General features: G+C 38.5%; 2 protein-coding genes across 12 annotated transcripts in view; one reads left to right on the top strand and one right to left on the bottom strand.

Moving 5' to 3' along the window:
- The window catches only part of ppfia2 (PTPRF interacting protein alpha 2), a 120761-nt gene extending 119551 nt beyond the window's left edge, over positions 1 to 1210 (top strand). For 9 of the 10 annotated variants that reach the window (XM_032588785.1, XM_032588781.1, XM_032588783.1 and 6 more), the window contains one exon: positions 58 to 1210. Coding sequence is in view for 2 of the 10 variants with exons in the window: in XM_032588783.1 (XP_032444674.1) it covers positions 58 to 69 (12 nt within the window). In the remaining 8 variants the exon portion in view is untranslated. The remainder of the gene's footprint in view (positions 1 to 57) is intronic. The other variant, XM_032588787.1, reaches the window with a different exon arrangement.
- On the bottom strand, positions 1208 to 24514 carry acss3 (acyl-CoA synthetase short chain family member 3). Of its 2 annotated transcripts, XM_032588791.1 has the most exons (16): positions 23996 to 24514; positions 22492 to 22636; positions 22032 to 22220; positions 20257 to 20391; positions 19553 to 19693; positions 18149 to 18229; positions 17729 to 17824; positions 16446 to 16597; positions 14156 to 14259; positions 4930 to 5025; positions 4070 to 4133; positions 2994 to 3075; positions 2596 to 2718; positions 2408 to 2507; positions 2066 to 2241; positions 1208 to 1904 (listed from the first exon to the last, which is right to left on the bottom strand). In XM_032588791.1, exons 1-16 carry the CDS (start codon positions 24328 to 24330, stop codon positions 1821 to 1823), a joined length of 2103 nt encoding a protein of 700 aa, XP_032444682.1. In that variant the 5' UTR covers positions 24331 to 24514; the 3' UTR covers positions 1208 to 1820. The 2 variants fall into 2 exon arrangements, with proteins under 2 accessions (XP_032444682.1, XP_032444683.1); XM_032588792.1 differs by lacking the exons at positions 22032 to 22220; positions 22492 to 22636; positions 23996 to 24514 and having other exon boundaries at positions 20204 to 20314.
- Between the last annotated feature and the right edge of the window lie 191 nt (positions 24515 to 24705).

Genomic DNA, 24705 nt, shown 5'->3' with positions numbered 1-24705 from the left:
TGCTTACTGTTTGACGTGTTCAGATATGATCTGACACCACGAACCTTTCCTTTCCAGCTACAGTTCTGAACCAACAGGCCGATCTGCCGAGAAACAATCCGATGACACACACTGCCAAGAAGCCCTGCTCTCCTCTGTGACCCTGTCCTCCATGACTTGTAACGCAGGCGCCCGACGCCGGTGCTAAACTGTCCTGCAGGATGCCTCGTCACCATTTCTACCTTTTACATGTAAAGTAACTTGTCAAAGCATAATGTACTGTGTATTTCTTCTACAGGAGATGTGTAGGTTATCTGTAAATTATAAATATGCCATTTTTATTATATATATATACACAAAACATCTATGTATAAAAAAAAAGATATTAAGGGTTTGTGCAAAAAAAATGTCCCTGCCACCTCATTTAGTGGACCATAGATGAATATATGCTGCTCTTTAAACTCTCCATTAGACCCTTGTTCCTCTAGATCATTTTGTACATATGGTTTTATTTTTTCATTGTGCTAATGAAAATGTACGATTAACCTGTGCTGGAACATAGAAGGGAAGAAACTCGATGTTGTGCCAAGCTGCCCTCTAGTGGTGGGCTACTCTAACAACATGGGATGGAGCTTTTCAGGAGGATTTGTCGGCACACTGGAACAACAGAAGCATCTTCATACATCCGCATCAACTCAGACTATTTAGAAGCCAAGGACAAAACAAGACGCTCTCTGAAGGTGCACAACTTCCACTCGGAGAGCATAAAAGCATCCCAGACGTCACTTGTTACTGTATGTTTCGTCAGGCAGCACATCAACACACTTACAGCCGAGCTGGCCTTTCTACCCTGCCCCTCCTGTTAACAGAACAGATGAATTAACTGAAAGACGGACTGCTTTAGCTCAGTGTGTGTAGAGTGTTTATGACCATGTTGAAGTGAGGTGACTTAACGATTAAAAGAAAAAAAACCTGTTGCTTGCTGTGACTTCCATTTGGGTGTAAATGTTCTCCGTTTCAGTCAGTTGTCAGGGGAACCTATTGTACAGCCCTGTTTGTCTTTGCGTTATTTCGGACGGACAGCAAACGTCTTACTTGTTTTCACATTTGCACGAATGAGGATTCATTTTGTTTCCAATTTTTCTGTTTTAATTTATTAGTTCTTGTACTTCGGTCAAAACTAAGTGGCGAGCAAACAAGTTTTCATTGTCAATAAAAAAACGGTTAGTGAGCTGTTTGCATTAGTTTTCATTAAAAGTATTTATACATTTACAAAGATTAGTGCAGTACGGTTTTACCTCATCAGTAATTTACATACAAAATGTCACTGACTTAAGATTCGACTACAGTTACTTAAAGAATCCCAACTAATATAACTAATGTTTTTTTTTTGCATACCAGGAAATATTAGACTGACTTTTGTACAGTGACATTCAACATGTCTGACATGTAATAAAGCTCATTGGTTCCTTATGTTAACTGTTTTAAAACTATGTTCAATAACAAAGTGAGTACATCCAATTAAATCTAGACCAACTGTTGATCCTGAAAAAGTGTGTTTAACTTTAGTCTCATTTCAGAGGTTGTTGTGTCCATGAGATTTATCTGCTTTACAACTAAAACGTTCCAAATAGCAACTAATGAAGCTCTGAGGGATAAGCAGGATGAATGTTCAAGTATTATTAAAAGAGCCAAATGCCTAAAAGCACACAATGTTAAGTATATTAAGGCTCAGTCATATTAGTTGGGGTTCTTACTGAAATCATTTCTCTAAAATATTCTGATTGCTTTAGCTACACCACACAGAGTGGAAAAACGTGGTTCTCAAGCCTCCAATGTGTTCAATCTGCATGTCGTCTCCAGACTTTTTCTACTTGCCTCTCAATGTCTTTAAACACATCTGGGTCCTCAATGGTTGGCGTAATCTGTGAAGAGAAATATTTAAAAAGTTCAAATCTAAAACAGCCTTCAGTAAAACTGCTATTTATGAATATATTTACAGAAGGTTCTGTACGAGGAAAGAAGTTCCTCCTAACATTTGATAAATGAATGATTATTGTAAAGTGCTGAGGTCATCACATCCCACCTTGTAGGGTTTGCCGTTGACCAGGTCGGCCAGAGAAGAGCGGGGGATTTTTCCGGAACGCGTCTTTGGTAACCCGTGGACGAAGAGCACATTCCTGAAGGCGGCTACAGGGCCAATGGTGTCTCTCACCAGCTTCACCACCTCCTTTGTGATTTCTTCCTCAGTTTTCTGCACATCTGACACAAAAAACAATGCAAAAACCCAAATTATTTTATAAAAATGAATCAGAAAAAAGAGGCAGGCATTTGTATTCTGTCTCCCTGAACCAAAAAGATGCATTGAAGTTTATGTAATATGATAATAAGCAAAGACATACTTTGTAAGGCACTTCATTGCTCTTACCTTTTTTAAGTACACACAGCGCCAAAGGAACATGGCCCTTCAGCGAGTCCTCCAGACCTACCACAGCGCAGTCCCCCACTGCAGAGTGCAGCAGCACCGACTGGAACACAAACACGTCCTTGTAATTGGGGGAAAATAATTAAATTAAAGCATATTCATCAGAATCCTCTCTGCAATGGTTCTCCCACTTCCTCTAATGCTCCAGCAGACAGCCTGTGACCCGCCACGTTGATGACATCATCAGACCGAGACATGATGTAAAGGAAGCCCTCCTCATCCAAAAATCCAGCGTCCATGGTGTCATAGTAACCCTGGAAAAGAGAGATTACACAAGAGGAAATCTAATCACGTTATATTTTAGATCAAAAAATAGCAAAATTTCACTGAAACATCTTGTATACTCTAAATGCTGCAATTAGATCAGGTAATTCTGCAATATCAAGTTTAAACACTAGAGGTCTACCTTTCTCTACTAAAAAAAAATTTTTTTCTCCTCTGAAAACCGAAACCGACCACAGCGTAACACAACATTAAGTTGTGAAGATAAGTTTTAAATACTGTGTTTTAGAAGCAACAAACTACTTACTGGAAACTTGGAGAAGTAGAGCTCCTTGAAGAGACGGTGGTTTTGCCACAGGCACAGTGCAGCTCCAGGTGGTAGAGGCAGTCTGAGGGGAAGAGTGCAGAATAAGATTATCTATTAAAAATATCCCATCTTACAAGAAGCTTGAGATTAATTCAAATACCAAGACTTGTGGCATTTTTAATTCAGTGCAGCCAAGCTCTGCTAGATCTTACCTGACCCAGTAACAGGCACCCAAACAAACAAAAAGCGCAGAAAGGAAAGGTCAGGAAGTCATTGTTTACCAAGAGACGACCAGTAATCCCTCCTCTTAGTCAGTTTCCTCCATGTACTCAACCCTAAATCCAACTGAGCAGAGTTAGCGTTAACTCCAGAGAAGAACTTCTGGAGTTATGTTCTCATTCTTATTTTAAATCAAAACTATTTGGAAGCCCAGTTGTACATAAACTAAATTGGAATAAATATCCCAAAGCAGCTGTACAGGAACAAAGTGAAAACTAATCAATTTTGGAATAGGAGGCATTTAGAATACACTTCTTGTATCTTTCTAATAAAAGACAAAGAGCTGTAACACACTCAAATGTGTGTGTGTGTACGCACAGTTTTTGCAAAGCTGCAGATCCAGTTTGAGAATGAAACAGAAGAAACGTCCAGATTTTCTCCTAAGACCAGCAGGAACAATAACACAGCTGCTCCCGTCTGTCTTAAGAGCTCACACTGTCACTCCATGCACAGCATATTGGAAATCCCCCCTCAGCAGCACTCGGTCATTACGAGCGTTTTTAAAAACTGCAAGGGAGTGGAGTGGAGGGTGATAACTGATGGAGAGCAGGCTGGCACTGGGAGCGGCACAAAAAAGCTCTTCTACGTTCAGTGAAGTTCACTTAGCAACCGTTTCATAAAAACATATCCATTAGCAGCACTTTGCTCCCAGAAACACCAGGATTTGGACTCTGACAAATGCTGCCCGACTAAGTTCATAAGTGTAAAATACTCCTGTGTGAACATGTTGTATACTGAATGTGTGTAAGATTAAAAAACAAAACAAAATAAGCAGCTCACAGGTCAGCTTGGCTTACCTGACCACAATATTTCCCAGAGTTTTTGGCTTCAACTCCTGCATGTCATCGTCAATCACAGTGACTAAAAAACAGCAAACAGGAAGACTGACAAACACTGACAACCTGAACATGTTGAAGATGAAAGAAATGACTACAAGTTATCATCGTTAAGATAGTGACTACAGGGTTCCAACATGTCTAAAGCCAAAACCTCACACTAAAGGTTCCAGAGCTCTTCGGTAACCCGTGGTAATCCTTTTGAAACCTTTGCTCTTATTAATCTATAAGTTAGTAAGAGAGTGTACATTAAAAATAATAATGATAATAATAATGATAATGGCAGAAATGTCAACAATAATCAGGTTTAAAATCTGAAACAGGCTGTCTGGATGGATGTGCAGATAAAAGGTGACAAAGGATGAAAGATGGAAGGATAAATAGATGGAATTATTCATGGACAAAGACTGATGGAAGGATGGACTGGGTGAGATACAGAGTGACTGATGGACATACAGAAAAAGGGATGGATGGATGGTTGGATGAGCAAAGACTAACAGATGGATGCTGTACTACACCGACGGATACAGAAAAGGACAGATGGAGGGATCAAAGGATGATTCATGGATGAATGGATGGACGGATGGCAGATGGAGAGAAAGAAGGATGATAGATGTACAGAAAAGGATGCAGAGAAGGAAAAAAAGAAACAGATTCATTGAATGATGGACAAATAATAAAATGAATAAACTGATATTCACTTAAATAGATGGACAGAGAGGCGGGAGAATTAGAGGGATGAATTGACAATAAATAGTTGGAAGAACATTGGGATGTATAGACTGAGCATGGAAGAAGTTCATTCTCAAAAATTCTCTCACCATTGTAACCTGGAACTGGTTTCCCAGCCTGGCCTGCAGGTGGAGTGAGCGAGTTACCCAGGCCGATGCAGGAGGATGTGATGGCTGAGCCAGTTTCTACAAAGAAAACCAAAAAAACAAAGTGTTTAATTAAGAATCAGAACTCGCCTTCAATTTGAATTTCGAAAACAGCTCATTAGTTTTAATGTCAAGCTGATAGAAGGAAAAATGTGTTGTGCTGCTTCTGTGAGCAGCATTAACCCACATAACAGAACTATGACAGCTCCTGTGGGCTCTCCCCGACTCCGCCACAGAACTGTGCTCCAGTTACAGCAGAGAGCCGGCTGGCGGGCCTGCGCGCCCACCCAGCAGAGGAATAACAGAATCAATCCAGCTCAGCATGGGAGATTACATCAGACACAGCAGATGAGTGCGCCAGCATCAGCATCTGTCTTTGGTGTTAAATGCAAAACCCCAGATCTGTGAAGAGACATTCCTTCCTTCTTTCCTTCGTTTCAATGTCTCTGCATAAAGTTTACAGCATAAACATTCGTAAGCGGCTGCTTCGATAAATCCGTCTGCTACAGAAAGCATATGTGGTGTAAATTCAGTGCTACAATTTATTATTGATTTTATAAAGCTTATGTAACAGCAAATAATCCTTCTGCATCATGTATTCCACTAGAATAAATATAAAGTAGTCATGCTGGATTGTTCTCTGCAAGGGCAAAAGCTAATGGGAAAACATTTTAAGCCGCAAGATCGCCATGCAAAGGTCATTTCAGTCAATAGCACAATAATGCATAAAATATGAGCCACAAACCTACAATTAAATACTGAAGCATCGGCAATAAAAGGATTATACCAGGGCGTAGCATGTTGTGAAAAAGGATTTCCCCTATAATAGCTTTCATCTGATTTAGCTTTTTCTGTTACTCCTAAATGTTTAGTGCAACATGATTTATATCAAAGATAATACGGGTAAACACTGACCAAAAACAACTCACAAGAACTCAAATTTTGACAAAGACATAGTGATGATCCTTAAGTGAAAGGAAGTGAAATATTCAGTGAACTGACGAGACAAAAACAGAAGTTTTAGGACGGCTTGTGTCCTGTTACATCCAGGGTAAAACTAACAGCATTTCAGGAGAGAAGCTTTTTGACAGTCAAACATGGTGGTGGTGGTGTGATGATCTGGGGCTGCTCCTTTACTGTGTTGCTGTAGTTCAGGCGTGTCAAACTCCAGTCCTCAAAGGCCGCTGTCCTGCAGTTTTTAGATGTGCCACAGGTACCAAACACTGGAATGAAATGGCTTAATTACCATCAAGTCAAATGGATTAATTACCATTAATTAATGGTTGTGGTTCCTCCTTGTGTAGATCAGTTCTCCAGAGCTTTGCTAATGACCTAATTATTCTATTCAGGTGTGGTGCAGCAGAGGCACATCTAAAAGTTGCAGGACTGCGGCCCTTGAGGACTGGAGTTTGAGACCTGAGCTGTAGTTGAAAGAACCATGAGTTCTGTTCTCTGACAGAAAATCCTGAAGAACCATCAGTTTGTGGCTTTAGACTGGGATGCATTTGAGTTATGCAACTCCACCTCTGATTGGCTCAAACACCTAAATTAAATAAATATGGATGCCATTTGTCCTTGACAAGTGGACCAAAACACTCATGGAGCATTTACATTTTTCTGCCAGTGGTGGTTAGTTATCAGGTTTACAAGGCAAATTAAACCACCTGAGGCCAAGTTGGTTGGAGCTTGTGATTTCATCATTACCTGCTTTTTGCATTCATACCAACTACTGTTGTCTGTTATCTAATATTATGTTTGATAAACATTAAAGTTAGTTTAAGTAAAGTCTGGGAACAGGAAAATAAATCATTTGAAACTGTTGGGCAAAAATTTCACAGGCAGTTTGAATACAGATTTGAAATCTGTATTCAACTTGAAAGAAGCCCCAACAGCAAACCTTTTGCTTTTCTACCAAAGTGGGAAAAGGTGAAAATCCTACTGCAGTCAGAAATCAAAAGAAAGCAAAATGTTCAGAGGTTCCACAGAGACGCTCAGTGGCAGCAGGTTGCTTCCACATGAGACCTGGTGAGTCTTTTTAATAACAAGACAGAAGAGGATCTTCTAATTGATCCGATTGTAACATCCGTTCGAAATATTTCAACCAGACAGCAACCAGTGAAAGGAGGCGACATGAGCAGAAGGTGTTAAACTGTCTAAATCAGACGAGACTTGAGATAAGCGAATAAACGTCAAACCTAAAAGAAATATGGACTTTACATTATAAGGTGAAAGCAGCCAGACTAAACTGACTGTGCAGCTTTTAAGGGATAAAATCACACAGAAAGTACGAAGGCATTGACATAATGCTGACATAAGACTGGCACCAAAACGATTAGTACTATAAGACTGTTGATAAAATAGTAAAGGAACATATGATTTAATAATCATTATGCAAACTTTAATTTGCTTGGTAATGTGCATTTGAGTTGAGTCGTTTTCTCACATTCTGTGTCTCGAGTCAAACGTTAGTCTTCCCATCTTCCTCCAGCTTCACACCCTTTCCTCTTGTACACAAACAAATCAATCTTCCTTTCGCCTTGTTGAAGATTGCTTTGGCCAGTGTGAAGCCTTTTGTGTGTGATGAATGAGCGGAGAGGAGTAGAGAATGTTGGATGACACCGGGGAATAACAGAAAAAGGCAACACAGTGGCATGTTGTGACGCAGAGGAGTCGCTTTGAACAGTCGTGCTCAGTGTGAGGAGCTTTTGAAGGGAACAGCTGCAGAAAAAGTTCTCAGAAGGGAGGAAAATTGTTTTGATCTGGTGTCTCCCTTTTTCCTTACATCCACACTTTTCACTCAGAATATACAAAAAGCTCAAACAACCTAACCAGCTCTATCTATACAGCTTACATGCAAGACAGGCAACGCTGGCTGGAGGCCAGCAAGGACTAATGTCACGGTCTAGTATGGTTCCAGGGTATAAATGCTGAAAAATCTATAAAAAGTAATGCATTGATGGTAATATTTCTAAACTGATTGCATCAGTCTTGCAGCAGTCAGCTGTCCTGAGCTTCAGACTTGACACTTCTCCTCCCACAGCAACGTCAGACCGAGATTATTAAAGATTATTATGATTTACATTGAATGAAAACAAAATGCAAAACAGTGGAAGTAAAATGTTGGATTATTAAAGTATGATTAAGTGTTTAAAATTACTGGGATGTAAGAGAAGACTTGTAGTAGAGGTAATGCATAAAAAAGAAAAAAAAAAGTAATGTTTCTAATTTGCAACAAGGTAGTGGACACAGCATGGATGTGGTAAAGGAGAATCCTCCAATCAGATGACACCCAAGACTGAAATGTTTGGCTTTTGTGGAAAACTGACACACAGTGGTGGCAGCATCATGCTGCAGGGATGCTTCCTTCAGCACAAACAGGAAACCGGGCCAATGATGGTGAAAAGATGGAACAACTTAATAACCCAGCGATCCTAGAAGAAACACTTCTTTAAAAATGTAATTAATGATAAATTATCTCATGTTTCTTAAAGTCTGAACTCTGTCCATGCATTATAATTTGAATTTATTCTTGGAATGTCTGCAGGGAAACCAAATGTCATCAGCAGGAGAACCAAACAAAACAGAAAACGCCACCAGGAAAGGCTCAGAGGTTCTCTCTGCACATCATCCATATGCAGGGCAGTGCTTCAGGCTGTCTGTGTGATGTGTGGTTGCTGGGGTAACTTAGTGAGGAGCTTAGAGAGAGAACTGACCTAAGATCAGCGTAAAAAGACAGATGTGGTGTGGGCGACGTCACCCACAAGAGACAACACACATTGTTTTGCTCTTAATTTACTTTATCAACCAAATGATGAGAAAACTATTTACTCATTCAGATATTGTTTTCATTTACATGAATATTAATTCACTAAAATATGCAGGATAACTGTCAATATTTCTAAAGTTAATTATTACAAAGCTGTAAAAATGTTCCTCTCATATGACTCCAGTTAAAATGATCTAATTTAATTGACTGACTGAGCTCAGCTTGAGTCAGGAGAAATGACAGTTTCTCATAAAATATTTTAAAACCAGACTCCTGGTTAATAACTGTAAATGCCCAAAAAGGGGATATTTTATGAATTCAGTCATAACTTTACGGCACCCATGCAGGTGAACAGACAAACCAAATGGTGCTGAAGGGAAGTTTAAAGCTGAAGTTCCTTATTCAGATTTTTATAGCAGAGAGGAATTGCTCTAGTATTTCCATATCTAAGGAAAATAAGGCAGAAACACCAGAAATGTAGAACTACTGAGCAAAAACTGATTAAAAGACTAAGTGGCAAAACAGAAAAAAAATCTTCAGAAATTTAAACTTTTGTAGCTTTGACCTCATCTTGAAGCCGTGCTGCATTGCTAACGCCATTGAGATTCTGTTTGTGCAGTTATTTCCTGCAATACATTTTGAATGTGAATCCAGACCAACTCACACATGTAATTCAGTAAGCTGACACGGTCGCAAAATTCAAGATTTTTCCGTGTTTTACCAAAATCTTTAAAAAGCAATGTGAGCAACCTCTTCTACCAGCTCTCTGATGTATTGGAAAAATAAAAACCTGACTTTGATTCAAAAGTCAAACAGGTTCAGTTTGATCAATATTTTGTGCATATTGTCTCCTACATCTGATTTACTACGGTCATTCCTTTTGATCTTGTGAATACTCAGTTCTTCTAAAACCAGTTTTTCCTTCTACTCCACCATCCCTTTCATAGAGGCTGAAAACCTGCCCTTGGTAGACCTTCTGAGATGGGCCAATATGTACACGCCTGTGCCAGCTCAGTACGGCTAAAGAGGGAAATACTGATCAAGATGACCTCTCTGAGAAGGTCAAGCTGACTTAAGACAAAACATAAAAAGAAACAGAAGCAGAGGAAAAGTCAAAAGAACACACACCTAAAACATCACAAGTGCATCCGTCGCCCCCCTTTCATGCAAGCAGCCTAAACCTGCAGACTGGAAATACACATTTGTTGCCAGGCAACAGTCGTGACATCAGCAACCTTCATCCCCAGCCCTCTCCACCCCCTTCCAATGCCACTTGGGTCTTAAAATAGCTCGCGGATTATCATCAACATTCAAAACGTCAGACACATTCTCATATGCACAGAGCAGGAAGGTGAGCTAAGCTGCTACTGGCATCAGGTGGGTCAGAAATAAACAGGTGAGGAGCTCCCTGGGTTGGTTGGGAGGGGAGGGGGAGGTCGACTCGTAACATCTTCGACAGTGTGAGAGGGGAGGAACATGAACACAACTGGACTCGTATAAAATGAGGCGATGGGAGACAATGGGGAAAAAGATGAGATCCATCTCAGCTGATGAATCAGGATGAAACACGAATAAGTTCCATGAACATGGAGAGAAACTCGCCAATCTGTTCTGCTCTCGCCAAATACAGCAGACTAAATGGTAAAATTGGTCAAATTAGTCATCTCTGCACAATAGGATTGTACTGTTAAATATTTCCAATGAGACGTTAATTTAGCGTTTCATTCTTCAAACCAAGGCCTTCCACAGACGTGTGTGCGGTAGAATCAGCAAAACACTTCGACAAGAAATTCCGTGGTGCTCAAGAAGGAACTGTAGACTGAACAAACAAAGTCTTGAGAAAGGATTCATCTGAAGAAATTTAAATCCATCATCTAGGATTCTGTCCACTTAAAGTTCTTGGTCACATCCGAAATAAACAGAAGCGTATAAACGTTCCACATTTGTGGCACCATGAATTAGCCTTATGGCTGCCTGAAGAGGAACTAATAAATATGATCATTTTGATTAACACAATAGTACCGCAAAAGTCCATATCATCCACCCGTAATAGGTAATAAATAAACCAATAATCTGCAGTGAACAACTGTTTTGTTCACTAAAGCTGCATCTTTTCTAAAGAACATCAACTAAAAAGGCTTCAACCACTGAAACCAGCACACCTCCACCTGCAATAAACATAAAACAATATTCAACTAGTGTCAAACTGATAACAGTACTATAATAAGGTTTGAAAAAGGTCAGAGCTCAATTACACATGCAAGGCAACTCTGAATAAGGGAGATTAGGGCAGCACCTTTAAAATTCAGCACAGGAAGCATATAATCTTTTAAAGGTTACTCAAATAACAGGGAATATTTGAAAACTGTTTCACAGATAATAGCTGCTTTATTGCCCCCCATATCTGAAGTCACACAGTGTCTGACACAGAAAGCGAGAGATGGAAAGCAGCCCGCTTTGGATTGCAGCTCTGGCTGCAGGCTGCCAGCTACAGAGTTTAGCAGAGGTTGAGCAATCATATTGGATTTACACATCGAGGCAGAAATCAAGAGGGCACCACAGGTTTTTCTCTAAACTCTATAAATCAGCTGGTATGAATGACCACAAAATGTGACAGGGTTTTGTTTTAAGGGTGACCGTGAAAGAACACAACAGAAGGGCCGTGTAATAAACATGTCAGTATTTCATAGAATGAAATGTTATCTTAAAGATTGCCTACAAGGAGAAAAATGACAACTTTTATCCACTTACAGGTTGGGCTAGGTTTTAATCCAGCCAAACGAAGCTGCAGTCACATTCAATATAAAAATTAAGGAATAGGCACAGTGTACAGCGTTTATAAATAGAGCAGACAGATAAAGCACAAAGCAATAAAACCAAAAAATAAAAAAAGCCATAAATCTGTGTCTGCTGTGTGCTCTGTTACCTGCAATAGCTCTCAAACTGCTGTATGAATAATAAATGCTTCAAACATCTTATGCAAGACATATTCTGCTTATTTTAACCCACGAGCCTCAGCATCATCAGAGCTTCTGCAAGGTGATTTACCAACAACCTGCAGCCTATATATGACTAATGAGGGCTTATAAGCTCTCAGCAGTTCACTGCCAACATGCAGAATTACGTAAACTTATTCTACCTGCCAAACTGAGGCTGACTGCTCTCACTTAAAGTCAAATTACAGGTAGATTAGGCTAATCCCTTGCATAATAATGCAGCATCAAAGCATTCATCAATCCTAATAGTAATAAAAAATAAGCCTAACTGGATCGAGGATTTATGAATAAACAATATAATAGGAGTTCAAAGGTAATCAGAAACAAAGTAAAGACTATAGCATAAACTTTATGTGCAGTAAAACTATTTAAATTATTATAACTTAGAGCTACAGTTTGTGAAAAGTCCAAAGCTGCACATTTGGATCATCAATAATTATGCTTCTTTATTTCTTTTTTAGATTTTCTCTCTGTCCGGTGCAAAATGAAATTACTTCCAAAATATTTAGTCTGACTTAATGTCAAACATATAAAAATTAATAAAATAAAAGCTAGCGTCTGGTTTCAAAAGTAACTTTTATCACTAAGAAGAATGGTGCATACATGCTGCTCGTCTAGTTAGCATTCCCTTAGCCTCTCCCACTGTGGTGCAGCAGAGCCATAGACTGGCTGGGCATGCAGACCAGCTTTTGATCTAAGGAGAAGTTCAGGTAACTGTGCTGTGAAGCAAAGTAATGGCACAAGGCAAACATCTCTACTAGGAATATCTGCAACCAACGACAGTCAAGTCAGACAGAAAACAAAAGTGGCAAAATTTTTTTGCAAAACTCAAATAATGTTCAAATACTAAACTAAAAGCAAATTAATTAAATTAGCAATATTTCATATCATAAAATTAACTAACAAGCTTAAATGTACAGTAGGTGTAAATGCTGCAAATATACTGGAATGCTGAAATCAGTTTGCCAATTTATATTCATAAAAACTATTCTGGTTCATTTGTCTCCAAACCAGATGTAAAAGTGAAAGATATTATCTACAATATCCTTCACAAAGTGAAAATAGTGCTTCGATTCACTAGGACATAGTCTGAGTTTGCAGACTGAACATAAATCCAGTCTTGATTAATATATAAATATATTTTAATTCATGAGTCTTATCCATCAAAAGCATGAATGGTAGTTCCTCGCACTGCAGAGAGGCTTATAAAATAAATAAAAAAATTGAGTACCTTAACCATGACTTTCAAAGAGCCCAAAACATCTTCAGTTTTAACAGCTGGTGGAAGTTCCACGTTTGTGAAGATAGAAACTTTACCGCTCGTCTGTCTGCACCTTTATAAATTTATGCCTAAATTGTTCCTTCCTTTCATTGCTCCTACTTTGGTTTAACAGACGTAAATAATAAACTCTGGTTCTCAAACGTTGCCATCAAAGATTTAGCCTCTGAGGCACGCATAAAGAAACGAGGCGGCTCTAGCTCTACGCTTGTTGCTTTAATACACTGGCTGTACCTTCAACAATAGATCAATTTGATGAATCACATTTCTGTATTATTCCAATACTGAAATCTACACAATCCAATCGATCCTGGACAGACTAATTGGTCAAGTGGGCTAATCTGCACCCTAATCTGAAGAGCATAGCACGCACAAACGCTCAAGGTCGATGGCTTTCGAGCAATCCAATAGCAGCATTGATTCCATATTTAACACAGATATGTCATCTCGTCCAGCATCGATCCTCCATTTGCACCGCCAGGATATTTCAAAACAAAGAGGCATCCAATTGTGCTCATATGCGGTCCCTAACACATTTATCACAGCTCTGTGGCACTCGGGATAAAAGCAATCACACAGTGGGAGGTGAAGGGCTATGACATTAGTATGCTCCCTGCATTCAACAATCCATTCCATGACAAACCACTTTTCAAATTCAAGAATCAATAATAAAGATGGCCTTTAAAAAAACCCCTAAAACTGCAGGACTGTCTGGCCATCATGCAGAACCGCACGCTCCTGCAAACTTTTACAATTTGCTGAGACTGATCAGAGATGTGGGGCGTAAGAGAGGCATGGCTTTTATTAAAACTGCAATGATGAAATCCAGCACTAAAATATTGGCTATGCTAAATTAAATTTTTGAGCAGAAATCCGGATAAGTGCCAATTGCCACCATGGCATCGGTGAAAGAGCCATAAAATCTAGTCTTAGGAAAATGAGAACACAACAGTTCAACTTCACACATTAAAGCCTTAATTTAAATTCTAGTCCATTAACGTCTTTTCCTTCCTTCCTTCCTTTCATAATTGATGACCGACCATCTTCAGTCACAAGTAACGCCCAGAGAAGGCAAAATGACACAGACATTCTTGAATTTTTATCTGAGGAAAATGAATGTTTTCTCACCCGTCTGCCACCAGTGATCCAGAACCGGAACGCCAAAGTTCTTCTTTGCCCACTCCAGTGTCTCAACATCACATCGCTCTCCTGCCAAGAATAACGTCTGCAACCTATGAAGAATCAGGGTAAATTGTTTTCCTTCGAAAAGCTAACACAATTAACTGTCATATAGACGTAAAGCATGCCAGAAATGTTTTTAGTGTCTGCAGTTATTGTTTTGTAAACACACATTTGATGATTGACGGATGTGGAAATGTGCTCCTAAAAAAACGTATCTTTAATTTTAACGGGCACAGTTTCTGTTAGGTGCAATATTCATGGAGCTACGCCGCTCTCTGCTTACATTTCTGTTGAGGAAGCAAATCAATACTGGTTGAAAATAAATTTCAAATCTCAAAGTAAATATACAAACTGTTGCAGCAGAGTCCAACAAATCTCTTAGAGGGATTAGTCTTGAAATAAGAGGCTGGTCTTTGGAGCACTTTTTTTTTTTCCCTGATAGCATTTTATTAGCATCTACCACCTTTAACAACAAACTTCAGCTTTTAACAGTGTGAAACAACTGGTCCAAAAACTACCACCAAGATAAATAGTAGCCATTACCAGCACCTTTAATTCAGCCTCACAGTCACAACCCAAATTCAACTTTAAATCACATAGGCTAGCAATCCATGAATCTTTGTGTTTACCAAAAAGCATCGGTTTGGTTTGCTTTCTTGTTTACAAAAGTGTCTCTCCATAATACTTAATTTTTTCCTTGAAAATTCTGCTAAAAGCTTGTCTGCTCATGCTATATTTTTGGACAACCTAATTACTGCCATGTCTGACATGTTAACAAGGGATGCAGCTCAATCACAGTAAAAAGGCTCAGGAGGAACCCTGGGTCCATATTAATAAGCTGAAGAAAGAACAAGTGAGCTGCATCAAATCAGGGTTTGAACTCTAGCATGAAATTATGTTTGGTAATAATGCTTTAAGGCTTTTCTCAAAGGTTGTACAACTCCCTACACATTTTATATTAGAAACAGAACTACCAACCCTCCTTTCAAAGTTTAGATGTGTGGATAAATTTGAAAAATCATATAAATGGACCTCTTATTGTGGCACATTTGGTAGTTACCGTAGAAACAAAACATTTGTTTCCTCATTTCACTAAGATTGTTAAATTCTAGTAAGACACTGATTATTGGAAATAATAAGTGGAAATTTAGTAAATCACAGAGGAGAAAAATTATGTTGCAGTGATGCCTTTATAATTCTACCACTACGTCACACAGATGTTTTATTTTGAGCCGAAGAAAAACAGTCGTCTTGCACAAACAACTTAGTACATTAAAAAAGTATTAAACCTAAATGACTTTTAGCATGAAGTTAAAACTGAACGACAGCACAAAATAATCTGTCTGCAGTTGAAAAAGGTGCAGTTCGTTCAGCGCCTCCAACAGAGGATCCAACACACACTGCTGCATTTAGTGACTGAGTCACTGAGGCCAAAGGTCGCCAAGATTCAGAATTGCTTTACGATTGTGTGCCGAGAGGCATTTCAGACTGCTGAGCAAGAATGAAGTGATAAACTGACAAATCAACCCTCAGGTCCAAGTTTTCTGCTCCACAACAAACATTTGACAAATGTGATCATCTCAGCAAGTATCTGAATCACTGGGCCAAACTAATAAAAAGAAAAAAAAACTGAATTTAACTCCCTGCTACAGACAGCATCACATGAAGAGCAAAACAAGCTGAGGCTGTGAAGCTGCCGGCACATTGTTTCTCCTCTTACCATGCATGCTTAGACACATAAAAACACACTTATGTGGGCATATTGATGGCATAATGTGAAAATCCTGAATCATCAATTGTTTGCAAATGGGTTGTAAAATCTACACTGCACTGCATCAGGACTTTTTCTGATGCACTGCTGGCTTTTGTGAAGCACTTTGTGATTTTATATCCTGAAAGGTAGCATATAAATCAAGCTGTCCTTAGTTTGCCGCCACGCAGCTATCTGCAGCTTCAGTTCCACTGAATCGTTTTAACCCAGACTAAAGCTTGTGAGAGAAGGCGTCATTAAAAAAAGTATTTAGAGAAAAAACACAGACCACACAACCCATCTTTCAGCATTTTTAAAAACTACATTTGCTAAACACAATTATGCCGTTATCAACTAATAGGACTGCCAGCTATAAATTATCTGCCAATCATCTATTCAAGACCTTCTCATTTGCAGATAGATTCCAAATCATTAAATAAAACTTTCTTGACATGGCTGATCATTACATGATGCAATGATATCTACCTGGTCAAAGGGTATTTCCTCCCGACTGCAGCGCTGGGGTCCTGCTGCCGAATGGCCCGGATTGCGGTGGGTGCGGTAAACATGGAGGACGCTCCGTACTCCGATAAAACACGGAAGAACGCGCCAGGATCTGGAGTCCCAACAGGCTTTCCCTACAATCAGGAACACAAAATAAAATGCGTCTGTCTACAACCCAAAATACCAACAAGTTCAAATATAGCACAGACATGGAAACAGTATCTGTATGCAGAATAAAACACCACACATTATATTAAAGCTTGGGCTTGAATGAACTGGTGCTATACAAGTAAACTGAATCGAACTGCAATGATATTGTTCATGTTTGAGCGGCATAGTCAAAGTCCAGACCTGTAAATGTAGTTATGTTACGTAAACTGACATTTGTGTTTGTGTGCAGCAGAGAGTTCATAAAAACTTTTTAAACAAAAGACCCACAAGGAAAGAAAATAATCAGGGAAGCAGGTCAATTAGCTGCTGAGGGTGTCTAATCAGAACTGAAAGACACAGAAAAACCTCAGAATAGTCTGCACATCAAAACAGACATAATTGTATAAAACTCAAAGAAGCTTATTCCAAATGAAAACCAAGCAAATAAATTAATGTCAAGTAAAAGAACACATTGATCAAAAAATCCTTTGTAGCTTTTTAACAAGATGAAATTTCACCTCTAGGGTGGGAAAGCATGAATCACACAAAGGTGTCACATTTGTTAGATTAAAGAGAGAAAAGCAGCAAATAAAGGAAGAGTGCCCTAAAAACAAACATGACAGAGGCATTCTGTAAAACATTTTGAATCCTGAATGCCTCAAACTTCCACATTTCGATCGCTATGCCGAAATCGACAACATTTTGGGGGATTTTCAACATGTTTGCTTTCACTGCAACTACAACAGGAAGCCTTTGGGGGTCTGTTTACAGCTCTACGTCTTCGGACTGAAAAGTGAACACCACTTTTTTTGTCTTTTTTTTTTTCAAAAACGGCAAAGACTTAGTCAAATTTCAATTGAAAACGGACAGTCACAAATGACAAGCATCTCAACAGCATGCCATCACTACAAGGGGATTTTCAACACATTTTGAGAACAAATTTCTGAAAATCATCTTTCCTTCTACTTCATAACTGTAGACTACATTGTCCTGATCAGCATTCCTCACATATGTACATGCTGCTGTAATAAGTTTACATGTTTTGCAGGCCAAACTTATTTTGCACCATATCTGCACTCTGTACAGAAGCCCGTCTTGTTCTAAAAGGGACATACCTCATATAAAATGGTGCTGTTACCATGGAGTAAAGGAGCATAGCAGATGTAGGAATGGCCGACCACCCAGCCCAAATCAGAGGCAGCCCACCAAACCTGTATCAAATGAATATATGTATGTAATATCATACATCACAGAATCAGAGCTAAATTATCACTCTTTAAATTGCATTTAAAAAAGGGACGAAAAAATTTCAATAAGGCCTTAGAAGCTTGAAGGCACTGAAAATGTAAATCAAATATCAGACATCTAAATGATGAATGTAGCTGAAAATAGAAAGTTAAAAAGCTATTGTGTCTCTCACTGTAATCAAATCATCCCTGAAGTGAAAATTCATCCATCTCTTTGCTGATTGCTTACTCCTTTTTCCCCCCCATAAGAATAGCAATAACTCAAGAGAGAACACTTTATCAACTTACATCTCCGGGACTGAGTCCATAAATATTTGACATGGTCCATTTCAGCATAACAGCGTACCCTGCAGTGTCTCTCAAAACGCCCTGGGGAATGAGATAAGAAAGACATTAAAGCAGTGACAGGTATTTCACAAAGCAGGGTTCTAATATCGGTTAAAACACAGCCAGGCAGTGTGGAGTGGGATTATATTTTGTTTCTGAAAGAATGCTTCTGAAACACAGCAGCGTTAGGCTCCATCTTAGTCAGCCGCACCATCAGAGCATGTTGCAGTGATCTGGAAAAAGTTGCCAATTTCAGGAGAAGCCCGTGAGGCTCTTTTATTACCTTTTAGTGAAAAATAAATTATGCTATTGCAGGGCGTCAACGATTTTCCGTTTGAATCAACTCCTGCTGCTGTGGAAATGTCCTGTCGTATTTATGTCAGAGTGATGGATTTTATATCGGCTGCAGATTGTTTCACAGCATTGAAGATCTGATGAGTCACACACAGGCTCCATAAATAACAGCTACTTAGGACAAACTCAAACAGTAAGTCTCCTAACTTTTCTCAACAGATGAGATTCATTGCTAATCAGTTTCTGAAAGAATAACTAATGGTTAAAATATTCATTTATGCCAATTATTGTAGAGTAACTTTTTTTTTCTTTTTTTTTTGTTAAAAGGCTCTGGAATATAATCATCAGATCACAGCAGGATAACTCTGGTTGTTATTCTGATCTTCTTGAATATTTTTGCACAGTTTTGCAGATAAACAACCTTTCAGACAAAGTGAAAAGCTTCCTGGTTTGAAAAGCTTCTTTAAATTAATTAATTTGTTGTCTCCCACCTGAAAACTGAAACCATAAATACACAAAGAAAAAGCTGCATTTAACACCCAAGCACAGCAAAACATTACAGTATACTTTTATACGACTATTGCATTTGCTAATATGTAAAAGCTTAACACCACATAACCATATCTTTAAATTCCCAAGAATACAAATTCATAGTGTGACTGAAAAAAGATAACTTTCATTGCTTCATATCTACATCTTTCCATCATAGGAAAAGAAAAACAACAATGTCCTGAAATCTTGGCCATATAAATGGAAAGTTTACCAAACTACTGGGTAGAGATTTTTTGCAAATAAAAATTCGTGAATGTCTGAAAACTCGTGTTTTTCAAGGGCAAGTCATTGATTTTATGCTGTCATCTGTATATGACAGGCATAGTAACGCTGCATCAAAGTTTGCTCTACTGTCTGACGTTTTTTCAAAAACTTTCAATTCTGCTCAAGATTTTTCTGCAAGTGTTCAGAAACTAAGTTTTTAAATCAAGGTAAAGATTTTTTCTTTCTCAGTCATTTGACAAACAAGATGCAACCCTACTTGAAATCAATAATAAACCAATAACTGATAGCCAGTACCTTCGGTGTTCCTGTGGTCCCAGATGTATAGAGAACGTACAAAGGATGGTTGGAGGGCAAAGGAACACAGTCATGTGGACGAGAAGCGGCCATTTCCTGGTCCCAGTCCAGACTCAGCTCCGGATCGAGCGAAACTTTGTCCTGAAACAAAGAAAAACATTTAAAAGTGAAACTTTTTAAACGCATTTTGCTAATAAAAATAGTTTGATTTGTGTGTATATTTTTCTCCTTTTATGAACAAGATCAGTACACACCTTAACTTTGAGTTAGCATGTTAGCAACATATCTAAAATTGTGATATTTACTAAAATCTATTAAAAATTTGTAAAGAAATAGCCCCATTGTTTGTATTTAAAAGTGATGAACATTACCTAAACGAACTCTTTAAGCATTCATACAAGTCATTGTCAAGTTCAGCCTAATTTAACCAGCATAACATTACATTTTCTTCTGCAGTGCCTGTATGCATGTTCAATGAAACAGTCTGCTTCCATACTCAATATTCTCAAATGTCATATACAAACTACATGTTTTTGTTTTGATTATAAATCAGAATTTACATTTAAAGTATTTTTAAAATGAGCCACATTTAAGTCAGCTTGCTTGAAACGCAAGTCTGTGAAATGCAAGCCTTTTGTGTATTTTAGAAACCTGCATGTTCCGTCATCCTGCAGATTTCTGCCGCGTTAGTCAGACTGCCTCACCATGTTGGGCCTGCTGTACATGAGGACTTTAGAGGGTCTGTGAGAGCTCATCTCCAAGGCCTTCTTCACCAGCGGGATGTACTCAACTCTTCTGCCTGGCTCGATGCCGAACGAGGCTGTCACCAACATCTTGGGCTACAAAAGCACCAATCATGAGAAAATGTTGAAAAAGAATAACTAATTGGAGTGTTCTCAGCAGGCAAAATAGAATGCAGTTCACACAAGGGCTTCCTGGCAGTTGTGTAATCAAGTGCAAGCCTGCCGCACACCGGGGGCCTTCCTACATGAGCAAAGGCATTTCCTGTAGCCTTTCAAATTAAGAGGGTTGAAGCATATACATGTGAAAAACAAAATAACAAAAAAGCATTTGTTTTAAAAATGTAGCTGTTTGTTTGCTTTGTGTCACTGTCTTCAATTTTGTGAAAAATCCATTTTCACTCCATCGTTTCAATGCAAAATAAAAACTGCGTTTTTGATTTTTCGGTTTGAGTGTTTTGTGCAAAAATGCCAACACACCTCCACTATATTTGTGCAACTGAACTCGCTTTATTAATTCCAGGCTAACTATAGTTTGTCAGATGTTAACTTAAACCATTGTTTTTTGTTTTATTTTGATGGTGTACTCATAAAATAGTACACAATAATTCTCTTGGGAAGTTGCAGAGAAAGCACACAATTTTACAGCTTTTAGTTTAAGCTTTTAGCTTGTTTCTGGATGGATGTTTGATCATTCCTAATTGGCAGAATTGGTAAAGTACATTTTAACTAGTAGGTTTTCTAGCACAAAAACAACTTTCAAGCCTAATCCATAAATGTTCATTATACCGGAGTTTTCAGAAGGCCAGTTTAATGATAGCTTAAAGTTAGCTCACTGTTAGCATGTTTTCTTCATCCCAACACAAGTTTTGATGTTTGCTTTGGGATTCATCATGTTGAAACACAAACCAAATATGAATTTTAATGTAACTCTCCATTTTCATCAACCCATTCACTTATCTTAATGCACCATTATCACTCTGCGAAACATATGTCTTGTCACAAATAGCTTAAGGTTTGTCTTGTCCAACATTAAAACTTTTCTCCAGAAGACACCTGAAGGTGCCGGCTCTGCAGCAGAGGTTACTACCGGTTTCTCCCTAAAAGATTCTGACACATTCATTCGTGGGCCATTTTAGGACAGACGGTTTACACATTTGGAAGCACAACAGGGGGTTCCAAGATGATAATGAGCCATGAATGTCACCAAAATCATCAAACTGGTTTAGAATAATTAAATCAGACTAATAAGTTACAAGTATGGCCTGTTTTAAAAGCTGCAATCTCAACCGTATTGAGATATATACAGTATGCTTAGAAATTCAGTCTGTGCCAGCAATCCAATAAATTTCAACGAGGGAAAGTGATTGGACCCAAGGTTTATTGATAGAGAAAATCCCTTTTTTTTTTTTTTCCAGTAATGTGGTTGGGGATGTTTAACCAAACATTAGTATCGGTCGAAGAGTGAATTATGGTGGCACTGAAATGATGCACAGATGTGTGTAAAGTAAACATGATGTGGCTTTCCTTGGCTAATGATTAATCATATTGAACTACAAATAGCAGTACATTTATCTTTTAATAATTTACAGAACACACACACACACAGAGACACAGACATGGATGCATATCACCCTATTAGACAAAAAGTAATCAAAGGCACATATCAGCTGCTTCCTAAGAACAAAAGTACAGACGTAGTAAAAAAATATGCAGGGTGAAAAGCAGATAATTCTTACTTTGGCATGATCAATGCGGACTGACAGCTCCTTGGAAGCAAAGCCACCAAAGATTAGACTGTGTGGAGCACCAATCCGTGCACAGGCCAGCATGGTGAACATGGCCTGGGGCACCATGGGCATGTAGATGACAACGAGGTCTCCTTTCTGAACCCCATTTTTCACAAGAACTCCTGCTAATCTGGACACCTGGATCAGAGGAAGTGATGCAGAAGGCTGAATGTAAACTTGACATTAAATAAAGCAGTCGTGTTAAAACACAGGATGTTTTTGTGCTACCAAAAAGTTCATTTTTAAAATCAAAATGATTGCCGTCATGAACGGTCATAGCCATCTTTTGCCTTCACAAAACCAAACACAGTTTGCTTACAAACCTTAAAATCAAACTTTATGAATATGTTTCATCTTATAGGTGGATAATTCTGCTGTTCAGTTCTTTGTTTTATTTGCTAACACACACCTGGCCCTGCAGTTCTCTGAAGGTGATGATCTTCTTAGTTCCAGTCACTGGACTGTCATAAATGATGGCTGGCTGCTCTCCGCGGCCACTCTCAACATGACGGTCCACAGCGTTGTAGCACATGTTTAACTTTCCGCCTACAAACCTGGCAGAAAGTCACACTTTTAAACATCACAGAGACACATGCATTGCATTCACATCTAAACAAATACCTTTAGCTTGTCGATTCTTTTAGAATATGGAAGATATGTGTAGGTTTGGTTTAGCATCTTGAAAATGACTCCAAGATGTTTAGTCAAGATTAGAGTTGCTATCTATAATGTGAAATAGATTTGATCTTAGCTGCACTTTAGCACCTTTTAGTTGTATTCAGAAATGTGCACTCTTGATTATACTTAAAAGGATGTGAAGAGAACAACAAACTCATTTGACAAAGGTCTCTATTTGCAGATTACAGATAACCAATGTCTTCAATCAGACAGACCATTATGCTGCTTTGAATACAGTTAAACTGCAAGAAGGGAGAATAATTTATGTTTGTGAATGTCACTGAGACCCAGTTTTCAGTATATTTTTCTTCTGGATCAGATGGTATAACTGACAGCTCCCAAATAAAATAAACTCACTTTGTTCATCTGCGTCAGGAGAGAACAGTGTGGGCTGAGTGTTTTCTTGAAGGCTATTGCTGTCTTCTTTTAGTACATAGATTGCTCTATGCATTGTAGATGGCTGTGATTACATTAAAAGGGAATTTCTCTGATTTGTAACTAACAATTTTGCAGTTGCAATCAACTTTTTGCCTTATAATATAACAAAGAGAAAAATAAGGGCTATGAAAAAGCTAAATTAAATTTAAATGTGATGCTAAATATAATTTAGTTTTTTTTTTAAAAAGACTGAAAATATTAGACCCCATAAAACATCAAAACAGATTTTTGTTCATTTACATGTTAAAACTAATGGTTGCTTTTAACATATTCATTGTTAAATTTGCTCACATTTGTTTAAACCTTTTTATCATAATTACAGTACAATGAATGTCTTTGGAATATTAAAAAAAAATCTACTATGCAACAGGTAGATTTTTTTGGCACTTCAGACATACCATAAAAAAAAACCTCCGTGCAGCAGGACAGCTGACAGATGATATTCCAGTTGCGTGACTTTTATTTGTTAAATAAGGGTTTCCTCTGACATCAATATTTTGTTTTTAATTCATGAATTTTTGTTCTACTTTTATTTTCTGAATAGCCCTCGCATAGCACTTGAATGGCGTATTCACATTATGGCATATTTGGCGCTCCATAAACTGAGTTTTTTTGTTTTGTTTTGTTTTATTTTGTTTTCTTTTGTGAGTAATTTGCGTTTTGGATGCCGTTTATTATCTTTCACCTTAATTGAGGAAATATGATGAGGTTGTTTAAATTCTTTCTTTTAGTCAGTTTGATATGCGGTGTAGTTTTTATGTACATAAATGTAGCAAAAACATTTGCTGAAAACCTACCAGTTTGGAAACACCGGGTCCTCTACATGCAGAGTTTTGCTCCACGGCTCAAACCAGTTTATATTCTGAGCCACCTCACCCCAGAAAGTTTCCGGGTGGTCCCTTGCCAAAGCGAAAGCTCGGCTGTATGCGCAGTCAGATGCATGGTTCCTGCAGCGCCGTGTTCCGACAACAGCGTGTTCTCTTGCAGCTGCATGCCGTCCTGTCGCGCTAAAGCCTCCGTCTAGCTGTTGTTTTGCTGCACAGTAAGACCAGAGTTTCCTCTCGAGGATCCGCTTGCTGCGAGGAGGAGCGCAGGGCTTCAGGCGCACCAAGTACTTCATTTGGGAATGCATAGTTTCTGCTGACTTAAACAGTACTTTGACACGATGTTCCTCGTTGCAGGTAACAAACCCAGCTGCTCAAATCAACACGGAACGAGTTCACCTGGGGCCCCTAGAGGCAGAGAATACTTCATTAGAAATCCCACTACAATGCCTTCAAGGAACGCGAACTATGAACTGGATGTTGTTGACGCAGGAGGAGCTTTGCGCTACAACAAGAAAAAAAAAAAAAAAAAAAATTGCATAACCAAAGCTGCAATGTGACATGCGAGTAGCCTGTCGTGCTCTTCAAAAACTATATTCTCAGCTATTTCTTAGGTTTATTTACCAAAAATAATTAGCGTAACATTTCTCCAAGAGAAAATATTACAAATGTGGCCTACAAAT

This window comes from Xiphophorus hellerii, chromosome 17 (assembly GCF_003331165.1).
Source record: "Xiphophorus hellerii strain 12219 chromosome 17, Xiphophorus_hellerii-4.1, whole genome shotgun sequence".
NCBI lineage: Eukaryota > Metazoa > Chordata > Actinopteri > Cyprinodontiformes > Poeciliidae > Xiphophorus > Xiphophorus hellerii.
This window is presented reverse-complemented; position numbering and strand designations above follow the sequence as displayed.

Bases quoted from the DNA above. Each gene is read 5' to 3' on its own strand.
- acss3 (XM_032588791.1), bottom strand. From the start codon at position 24,330: ATGCATTCCCAAATGAAGTACTTGGTGCGCCTGAAGCCCTGCGCTCCT. The intron at 17,825-18,148 runs GTAAGTTGATAA...CATTTGATACAG, and splicing joins ATGGACTCAGTCCCGGAGAT to GTTTGGTGGGCTGCCTCTGA. The intron at 3,076-4,069 runs GTAAGCCAAGCT...TCTTCCCCTCAG, and splicing joins CTGGGAAATATTGTGGTCAG to ACTGCCTCTACCACCTGGAG.